Here is an 11,407-nt window from a genome sequence, read left to right on the forward strand (position 1 = left end):
GAACCTGTGTTGATGAACAATAGTATCTGTAGAGTCATTGTTTATCAACAATAGTAGCCGTAGAACCATTGTTGATCAACAACAGTATCTGTAGAGCCATTGTTTATCATCAATAGTAGCTGTAGAACAATTGTTGACGAAAATAGTAGCTGTAGAACCATTGTTGATGAATATACTGCAAGGCTTCCCATCAATGATTCTGGTGACTCATGGACTTGTTTCTTTAAAAAAATCACTCCTTATCTCTATTAGGGCAGACGTAATATTATGATGTTCAGAATATAGTTTATTATCAATGACTGATTCATCATAGTCTCAGATATCACGTCCATGTTTTTTACTCTATAGCACTTTCCTTTTTCTGCCATTATTTGGGAGTATTTTTTACTTCTTGCAGACTTTTACCTGGAGTTCATTGCAATATACCCTCTTAAGTAACATACAAACTAACTCAATGATCAAATTAACCACTGTAACAGACTCACTAATCAATCATTATCCATTCTCGTATCATTTCCTAAAACTTTCAAGGAAATTACAGATGTGTAATCAATTACGCACTCATCATGTAACGTCAAAACTACCTCTAACTGACATTAATACAAACGTGTAAGTTGAAAAAAATAGCTTACAATAGTATCTAAACTTTCATTTTGCAATGACTGTCTTACGTTTTTCTCAGAAGATTTGTTTTTTAAAGAAACTTATGTTTCTATGTATTAGTATATATTATACTCCTATAAACCTCGACAAATTGTTCTTTTTTTCCACTATTTGGTTTAGATTGTTGTTAAGATATACAATGGACTATCTGTACTCTGCTTACCACGAGTATCGAAACCTGATTTTTAGTCCCTTAGGGATTTTCAAAGATAAAACTGTGTATAATAATGGTATTCGAACCACATTATATTCGCTGTATTCTTAAAGACCACATTCTCATGTTCCTGAAGGATACATACCTGCCTCTTGGAAGCAAGCAAATGTTACTGAATGATACAAACCTACCTCTTGGAAGCAAGCAAATGTTACTGAATGATACAAACCTAACTTTTGCAAGCAAGTAAATATTCCTGAAGGAGAGAAAAAGAATAAACCTCAAATTCATTGTCCAATAAGTCTAACTAGCTGTTGAAGCAAAATTCTGGAACGCATAAAAAAGTGACCGACTTTCCACGTTCTCAGAAAGAACCTCAAAATTACCCGAAGTTTTAAATAGTTTTGAAAAATTCAGGCATATTACAGCCCGCTTAGTCAGATTAACTGAAACTATAGAAGATAGCTTTAATAAGAATGAATGCACTATCGCCTGCTTTTTAGATATTGGGAAAGCTTTCGACAGTGTATGACACTACGGTCTAGTGTTCCATGTTGTATTATTCACTGGTTATCAAACTTTTTGGAGAACAAAGAGGTACGAGTTAATGTTGAGGGAACCTGCTCAGAGTATTTTAGTCCAGAGGTAGGTGTTCCTCGAGGAGGGGTAATGAGTACTATCTTATTCATAATGTACGTTTGTAATAAGCCACTAATATATGTAGATTTTTGCTTCACTTCTCAGTTTGCTGACGACGTAGCTATATGGAAGAGTTCCCCATCTCCCTCAACAGCTGCAACCTACCTACAACCAGTACTAAGTACAGTAGCCAACTAATGCAATAAACAGCATAGTAGAATCAATATCACTAAAACACAAGTAGTTTTATTGATTAAATCTATAAAAACTAACAAACAATCTCACAAACTATATTGAGACGAAACTCTTCTCCAGGCAGCCAAATCGGTTAAATTCTTAGGTAATATATGATTCGAAACTTAACATGTACAGACAATAAAACCTAAAATTTGGAGAAGAGTCAGCTACATCAGGAGTCTGACTGGCAGAAATAGATGCACATACACACAGAATATATAAAACCTAAATACGACCTGTCAAACAATATGCATGTCCAGCATGGATAAATATAACATCATCGCACATCAAAAGGCACCTATAAACCATTCAAAATTAACTGTGAACAGCTACCTAAAACTACAAATTCATAATTTTTACACACGTACGCAAACGTATCGGCTTTGGCAACAAACTTCTGAACGTTTCGGCAAAATATTTTGGGGAATAACCAGCATACAAATTAGTTGCTAACCTCCATTGTTAGATATGTCGTACATGATGATGATAGTCCTGAGCACTTCTTCGTTATTATGTGTGTACTAGATTGAATAAGAGGCCACCTACTGCCAGTTTTGTTTGTAGTTAGCACAAAGCAATGGGATATCTGTACTGTGCTCACTATGGATTCCGAAACCCGGTTTCTAGCGTTACAACTCCGCAGGCTTACTGTTGTGCTACTGAGGGGCCCTAATGATAGATAACTTACAACTATAGATATTTATTTGATTTTGTATTTAAAAAAAAAAGAGTATTTTGTGTGTAAATACATTCTTGAAAGAATGTCTATATATACTTGTGAAGGAACTGTTTGTGAGTGTAAGACTGTATGCACAATCAGACTAAGAAAATCCACAATGTACAAAATGCTTGGAATACCTCCATGGATATTGCTATGATCAGACTAAAAGAATCTGCTACGCACAGAATGCTTGGAATACATCCGTGGGTATTGCTATGGAAAAGGGTCCGAGTGTAAGAAATAGCATTGTCATGAAGGGAAGAAGAAGTCCGAATGGAACCTGAACTTCCCGGGTCAAACGTGACCCAAATACCAATCACGACAAACAAGAACTAACATCATAGTAAATTGCCCAACACAGTATTACCTAAAAATGTTGCTAACATGTTTGTCAGAATTTTAAAATCTGATTTTTCGCCAATTGGCCAAATAAAAGGCTTTAACTTATATTTCTTAATAGTATAAATATATATACTATGTTGTTGTTGGACTTAGGATTCTTCTACAGTAGGTGTCTGTGACTTGATAGCGATAAATTCAACGATTAATAAACAGCGCGCACTTCACTTGTTTTCAAATTAATACATATATATATATTCATAACAAGTTAACGTATGTACAATAAATTCTTCAACACTAGATATTATGGACATATCATAAATACTGTATATGTAGTTCTCTCCTTCTTGTCAAATATCCACTTAGGCCTATTCAGTTACTTTAGAATTTCAGTTGACAAGCCGAACTACCTTCTCTATTTCTATCGCACTAGTATTCTCTGTGATTCACTTACAATTGTGGTGCGAGTTACCGTAATCGTTTGGTCTTCTTTCTTGCGAAGATCCTCTGTTCCTTTTGTCAAAGTGCACTCAGGCTGATTCATTTACTTTAGAACCACGCTTTGACGGAATAAAATTATTCTTCGTATCTTGTTTTCTGCTGCTAGTTTCACTCTAACGTATTAAACGTTAGGCCTATAACTTCTACGGTAGTTAATTTCACACCAACTCTATTCTATTTTGCTATTATCTGTCTACTGCTTCTCGCTCGTCTTACGCTATTTATATCTTTATCATTTAATCGTCTGTCCGCCTTCTATACTATTGACGTCAACGAATTATTAACAAAACTTCCTACAATCGTCTGCTTTTAACTCTTATTGTAACAATAATAAAATATTCACTCACAAAATAATCACTAATATATAATCCAAACAGTCTTTTATATAATGACAATGTTAGCTTAACCTTAGCTAGGACTAAGCCTATTTCAATTGGTCAGTTGGTGCATTTTTCTAGTCTTCGATTGCTAGGTATAAAATGTGAGCAAGTTGGTCAAACATGTAATGCTAAATAAAATCTTGTTCACAAGTTACACTTGCATTTGACAACTGTGGTAAACAGAATACCGAAAATAATAAAATAATTCCAGATTGGACGCTAGAACGCAGCCGATTTACAAGAAATAAGCATTATAGTCTAGGTTTGTGATAAACATAAAATGAATAATGTGCGGTAGTTTTAAATGCTCACGAGATTAAAGTTACAGTTATACAAAAAAAAAAGATTAATTCCTAAGTAAAAAGTTATCTTATTTTAAGATAAAATAGTCTTGTTAGATTTTGAGATTTTTAAAAATTGTTTTAATCTTTTTTCTTTACAGCTTTTTACTGTTTAACGTCGCTGCTGAAGTTTATGTACATAAGTTTTAACGAAGTAAGTATTTAATTTTTAAAATACGATTACCATAAAAAATTTTAATAAATAATTGAGATCTTATGTAATAAATTATATTTTGGGAATGTTTATTCTGTTTGTGTGCAACAAAATCATTAGAGAATCAAAAAATACACACGTACATAACCAGAAACTGTTGTTGTTAACACAGAAAAAGGAAAAAGTAAACTCTGTTAATTTTATCATAATTTACGGATAAGCCCAGCTCACAGTCACTCGATCTCCGCAAAAACAAGAAGACGGGTGAAAGAGACAGGTTAGGGTGCTGACGTCAAAATAAAACCCTTTATTTGAAATAAAAAACAAACAAAAACGTAGAAATAACTGATAGCCATTGCGGCAACTATAGCGTTGTGGAAAAAGACAAGACAAAAAATAAACAGACAAATTACAACAAGTTTAACTTGAAATTAACATGAAGTTGAAATAAAACGTGCTTGATCGACAGGTAGGAAAGAGTAGGGATAAACAACGGACCATGTTTATAATGAATCTTCGCGCTTTTACCCATGAAACGTGCTTCTTTCTCGAAAAGTTGGAATGAATCTGACGCGAAATCAGCAAAAGTACATTCACGAAACATATTTCCTCTGCGATTGACCAATCAGAAAAAGGGCACCAGAATGCGGAAATATTTCAGCTCCATTTGACAACCGCAAGGTCATGTAGTTCATGATGCAACCATTTCATGAAACAGTAGATAAATTATTTGACTGGTTAAGTTACAAAAACTAACACCACAGCCTGAACATGACCTTAACCAGATTTGGAATGTTTCAAACCAGAACTTAGTAAACACAAACAATTTTGTAGACATAAAATATACAACTAGAAAGTTTATCCTTAGTCTAGAACGAAAAACTCAATATCATACAGAGATTGTTATATTAAAACGATTTGGAGCCTCATCACGTCCTTGTATTCCATACTGCCACATCCAGTCATGTTCTACCTGACAACCATGAATATTCACGATTACCTTGCAGTGTAGTATATATTGCAAAAAGCTTCATCGTAAGGCTCACCATTTCTCCATGCACCTTTTCACAACTCATCTAGTTCTGAAGAAGATGGTTTTCCAGCATCCGTTTCAATAGTATGATCACCATGATATCCATACGCATTGTGTTAGGCAACTTGATCTACGTGTATTTATATGGAATAACATGAATGCCAGTTTCATTCTCCAGCTGCTTTAGATAAAGGATGGTTGAGTGACATGTTCATGGATGTAACTTTTGTTGCTTTTCCGGATGGAGATCCTTCTTGATTAAGTTGCCCCGGTCATGCAGACAACCTTTGCCAGTGATCTTTGTGTCTTGGATTCTCACTTGTAAAAAGACTCTACACTTTACTCACTTCTACTGGGGTATGACTTATTGTAAGTCTCCTTTTGGATAGTCCTATCCTCCCAAGTTGATCCATATTTCTTTGTTTTCTACTACTGTCATTAAGTACAAGGGATATTCCTGTCTTGGAGATTCTAAATCCCCAATTTGAACACATCTTTATAATCTAAATATTTGAATACTTCACATCAGAGAGCATTGTCACACAATCTTCTCAAAATCGATCATTCTATTTATGAAATGCCAAACAATGTCAAAATGTAGTTGAGGTAAATTTAGTTCCATCGCCAATTATGTATATATATATATATATATATATATATACGTAAATATATATATCACCTATGGTTGTCACATAATTTACTGATTTACATAATTAAATTTATCATCATATAACATACTTAACCCTCTGTGTAATGAAAAAATTTATGTGAACCAGCCATTCCTAATTCTGAAGTGATAAGACTAAAGACAAGGCAGCTAGTCAACAGTTGTTGGACCAAATAATGATATTTGACCATCACACTTAAAATGAACCCATGTCCTCAATGTGAGTAATGTGATGAAAAAATAAGCTTTGTTAACTGTATAATCAGAAAGTGTAGTTTTGTTTAGCTTGTATTGTCTCATTCACTTGGTGGATCCTGAACGATGCTTGAATTGTCCTCTTCTTCCAACAGTCAACCCAACATAAATGCACCCACACATTATACAATATAATTCATAAATGATATGTGACTGGATTTATCTATATAACAAACAAGTTGAAATGGTTTTTATGTATTACTGAACAGCATTACTTCTTATAATTTCTCTACCACAGGTTCCTACTCTCATGCAGATGTTAGGACCCGATGTTGATAAGTTTGGTGGCAAGTCCGAAAGAGTTGATCAACTAATTGAGCAGATCAAGTTCAAGTTGTCTATATCAGCATCTGCAAGCTGAAAAAACATTAACGGATGGAAAGACCCAACTTTCTAATGGTGAGAGAACCCTTTCAGGATATTTATTATAAATGAACCTTGGAGCTGGGCCATGTCTGAACACATTCAATGTTTGGTACTCCATCGTGTCTACCTATAATGCTGAGGGCTATAAAGTACATTGATCATTTCTAACAGTTTTGTTTTTGGAATACACTTAAAATTATCATTTGTTTTTTTAACAAAGACTTTCTTTTTTAAGTTTTTCTTCTTATTGCAATGTTCACTATAATATGCTGTTCTTTAAAGTGTATTTAACTCATGTAATGTGTATTTTTTAGAAAATTAAACAACCGTGAAACATTTGGAGTCTTCACTCAACAAATACTTACACCACTTTTTAAGCTAGTTGTGGTATACAAATCACAAGTAGAAAAATGTCAAGGAAAAAAAAAACAATTGCCATAGTAATTCTTAAAAGTACAAGCTTAAGAATGTTGCAAAACATAGTTGATGATTAATAATGGTTGGAGACGGCTTGAATGGGTAATGAAGAAAAACTTTAATATAAGTTTAACATAACAGCAAATGTACAACGTTTCGACAAGGTTTTGTACCTGATGATGACAAGTTTTTCTTCATTACCCATTCAAGCCGTCTCCAACCATTATTAGTATCAAAGTGCGTTCCTCGTCATCGAATAGTTGATGATTGCGACTACTCGAGTTCTTTGGTTGTATCAGCTTTATAAACTATGCTGCTAGCAAGAACAATGTGCAAATACATAGTGCACAATACAAAGTTAAGTCAACCAATTATATTTTTAAAAGTTTCCCTTGTTTGGTTTAATTAATTTACCATTAAGTGAATAATTTACTCAATAGGAAAACTGCTTAACTTAAGAATAAGTTTGCCAAGTGCATGTGCTTATCGTAGGTGTCATCAACAACCAGAGCTATCCAATTATCCATGAAGCAGTCTTCTAATCTTCAATGGTATATTGAAAAATATATTAAAAAAGTCATGCATCCTCATCATTCAACCCCATTAATTCTGTCCTCTTAGTTTGTAATTTCAGTATTTTTACCCTATTTTTTGTCTTTATGTTCACTCAGTTATTGTATCACACAAAAAAAAAAACTTGCCATCTCCTCAATTACTGTTCAAGTGACTTGTTACATTAAATTTCTTTTGTATCTTCACCATTTAGCCCTAGAATGCCAGTGTGTGTGTGGGTCATTATGACCCCATACAAATTAAAAACATGCTTCTATTCTAGGGTTAAGTGCCTTATCACAAGTTTGTTCATTTTCTGTATGTTTGTAAGGTAAGATATATTAACTTCAGTAATACTCTGTTCTCTTCTTGTATGTTTGTCAAGTAATCTGTAGTATTGTGTTTACATTCCTTATTACAGAAACTTGTCCCCCTTTTTTCTGCATGTTTATCACTTATAAACCTCATCATATTATTCTTATCTTGCTCTCGGAAATTCTAACATCACCCATGTGTATTATTAGTTCAATGGTTTTTTACAAACACAAGTGTTTATGTGTGAAAATATGGTGCTGTTTAATACTTAACTAGTCATTGGATTTTTTAAATATTCATATTGACTAGAAAGTTCAGAAAATTTAAGGTAGTTTACCTAGATGGTAATTAAAATCAATTAAAACTTTTATTACGTAGCACAACTGAGGTAAGTGTCTCAAATATTGTATCAAAATAATTGATTATATTTTTGTGTGCAGTATCTGAAGTATCTAACCCAAGTTATTCAAATATTTATTGTTTTTAGGAGCCAATGGAAAAACAAAACTGTATATGCATACATAGTTTTGTAAGCCTAACCAGAAAAGTTGGTTATTTTCTAACAGTTAAATTAGATATTCAAGTCATAAACTTGTGGTAATACAACTTGAGTTTTAATTATTCATAAATATATAAAGATTTTATAAAATTAGTTAACAGAAAACTGATATTTCAAATAAGGGAAATTTATTTATTTTATTTTACACTTAATCCGAGATATATTTAGATCTATCATTTAACTATCGAATATGTTTTATATTTCATTAAACTGTATTACATATACAACAACAACCACTTATTAATGAATCTGAATCTATCAAACATGGAATTAGTTAATTTTTCAAGCTGAGAGATAAGATCCAATCCCATCTACATGTCTACATTCTTCTGTTTCGTTACACTTGAGATAACTTGTTGTTTAGAGTAATACATATAATAAACTAATTTACTAATCACCTTTTTTTTCTTTCATTAAACCCTTTTCATTTAGATTGGTCTACTAATATAATGGAAATATTTAAACAAATTCAACACGCGAGTCGGAGTCACAACAATGCAAATTTGAGAGGTATTTTGTAAACAGAAATTTTGAATGAATGGCACTGTTAACAAAAAAATCACAACAAATACTTAAACAAGTTCTTTTTAAACTTCAAGTGACCTTTACTGTTTAAAACACATATAATTTAGTCTATCATTAGCTCAGATCTGTATAACCTAAAATAGTCTTAAATTAAGTAGTTTTTTTTACCATTAAAAACAAACCTACCCAAATTAAAGCTAAAATCGAATCCTTAAATTCAAAATATATTTTATTATAATTTACTTTGACAAAATCACTAAAAATGATTAATTTGGTTGTCCATAATTGTAAATCAGTTTCATATTGAATAGTTGATTTGTGAGTAAATTTTTTCTAAAATTTCATAAGCAAACTACACCACAAATAAAGTGTCATTATTTCACACACAGAATTTGATGCATAAATAAACTGAAGATATTGTATTTTTAATTTTTTGTTTAGTTTATACTGATCATTTTCGAATTTTTTGCAAAGGGCAGTTCTGCACACTTCAGAAATTCTTACTCAAGGTGGAATTAACAGTAAAGCTGAAACTCACTCAGCATGCGATTACAGCTAAGAACCTGGAGCTGGTTTTTATGTTTATCATTTGTAACACAAAACTTTCAAACAGGATTTCCTCCTGGAGAGATCATTAAAAAATTGGTTACCGCTTGCAAGAAGCAAATAAAACTATTAACCCAGATTTGTCTCCTTATATATTAAATTGTTGCTTTGTCAGAAAGAATTTTTTAACAATACACAAGATTACTACTTCACTTTTTGCATACTGATAAGTAATCAAACAAAGATATGTACCTGTCACAAACATTTACTTGATCAACTAATATCATTTCCAGAAAAGGAGAATCAAGATCAGCAGTTTACTTCATCTTCATAAATTACATTTCAAAAAATGTGCAACACACTGAACAGTAGCTATAGGAATAAGTACAGTTAATATTAGTTCTGTACACAGCTTTGCAGGTAATCTAGCAATGACAAAGAATAAATGTACTCTGAGAGTTTGGAATTTAAGCTACACCTGTTGTGAGTGGATAGAACAAAGCTTACCACAGCCACATGTACATACTGTGCTAAAACAAGTTTAATGATGTTGGCATTACAATTATGATGCTATAAGATGGATGCAGTCCGAATGACTTGACAAGGATGACCCTCTGGTTAACTGTTGCACCTTCCTTTAAAAAAAGAAAAGAAAAAAAAAGAGATGACTAATCAATTAATTGATATTATACAGTAATTTCTCTGACAATAAATAAAAGGCAATTTTACGGTGTATTCTCGTGTGCAAAAATATTTACAGCGTACATACATCTTGCTCTTAATGTAATCTTCTGAGAAATTTGTATTAAATAAGGTATCATTAAATGATGAGTGAAATTCAAAAATGATTTTAAAACTAAAACTGTATCTCACAGTAAGACCTTATTATTTATCCAAAATTACAAAAAGTTATTTTATAAAAAAATACTAAGCCCAACTGAAACATCTCAGAAAGAATGGTTTAATTTTTTCTCAAATTTTGTACATTTAAAATCATTTTCAAAAGTTTATTCTTAGTTTCACAAATAAACTAGACCATCTTTATATTTTAAGTTTATGTGCCCCATGTGAAAAAATACACATCTTTTTGTTGTCATTTGTCATATACGTATGATATGTTATTCATTTATAGTTAAATTTTTCACTTAATTTTTAAACTTCAATATCGGTAAGCTTGGTCAGAAATTCTTAAATAACTAATCTTCCATAATTTGAAACTAACAAGACTCATGCACTACATAGCATTATTATAATATAAGTGAAAATTAACTATGAACAAATAACCGAACTTTGGGCCATCGTGGCTCAATACCCTATAAAATTGTTATTTTCAAAAACATTTCCTAGACCTTCATGGATAAAATTTGATACAGAAATGCAACTTTGAAAGGCAAAATTTTTTTCACTCTTTCAAACCTCATGATGTAACTAAACTTTAAAATTTTAATACTGTACTTACGATGGAGAAATAGGGCTAAAACGGCCCTCGTTGTCAAGTATTGGTAGTGGTTCTCTGACCAGAGTACGACAAGATGCCAACTTTAACTCCAGGGCCTAGAAGTGAGAGAGACGTAATTCCCCCCCAGAAATAAATATTCATTTTCTTAAAGACTATAAACTTGTGAAACTATTATTAACAAGATCTGCACTTTTAACCACAAGTAGTAATTCAAAATATCAAAAACAAAACAGAAAACATTCAAATCTTTATTTTCTTCTTAAATTCTATCATTTTTTACTCTTTGCCTCTATTACTAAAAAAAAACATATAATAAATAAAAGAAAAATTTTTAAAGAATTCCCAGAACACTTTATGGAATTCTTTCTGATTATATCATTACAAACAGTACAATTATCTTTAGGCAAAGATTAAGGTGTTTCTCACTCTGCCCTTTTCAAATATTTCTTTGAAAAAAAACCTTCACACGAGTTCAGAAAGAAAATGTTCAAAAAAAGAAAAAAAAAACATCTTATTTGACAGGTGAAAATAATAATCTTGCACATTACCAGGTCATGCGCATGTATCATACAATAAAAAGCAAA

General features: G+C 31.9%; 2 protein-coding genes across 4 annotated transcripts in view; one reads left to right on the top strand and one right to left on the bottom strand.

Moving 5' to 3' along the window:
* The window catches only part of LOC106465483, a 21,987-nt gene extending 15,221 nt beyond the window's left edge, over nt 1-6,766 (top strand). The window contains exons 7-8 of the mRNA XM_013925712.2: nt 4,077-4,129; nt 6,323-6,766. Of these exons, the coding sequence (XP_013781166.1) occupies nt 4,077-4,129; nt 6,323-6,445 (176 nt within the window). The 3' untranslated portion in view covers nt 6,446-6,766. The remainder of the gene's footprint in view (nt 1-4,076; nt 4,130-6,322) is intronic.
* Nucleotides 6,767-9,277: 2,511 nt separating this feature from the next.
* Nucleotides 9,278-11,407, bottom strand: part of LOC106465484 (nuclear distribution protein nudE homolog 1-like) — a 32,321-nt gene continuing 30,191 nt past the window's right edge. For all 3 annotated transcript variants that reach the window (XM_013925713.2, XM_022393396.1, XM_022393395.1), the window contains 2 exons: nt 10,824-10,918; nt 9,278-9,999 (listed from right to left, as the gene is read on the bottom strand). In XM_013925713.2, the coding sequence (XP_013781167.1) occupies nt 9,927-9,999; nt 10,824-10,918 (168 nt within the window). In that variant the 3' untranslated portion in view covers nt 9,278-9,926. The remainder of the gene's footprint in view (nt 10,000-10,823; nt 10,919-11,407) is intronic.

This window comes from Limulus polyphemus, unplaced genomic scaffold (genome assembly GCF_000517525.1).
Source record: "Limulus polyphemus unplaced genomic scaffold, Limulus_polyphemus-2.1.2 Scaffold1959, whole genome shotgun sequence".
Taxonomy (NCBI): domain Eukaryota; kingdom Metazoa; phylum Arthropoda; class Merostomata; order Xiphosura; family Limulidae; genus Limulus; species Limulus polyphemus.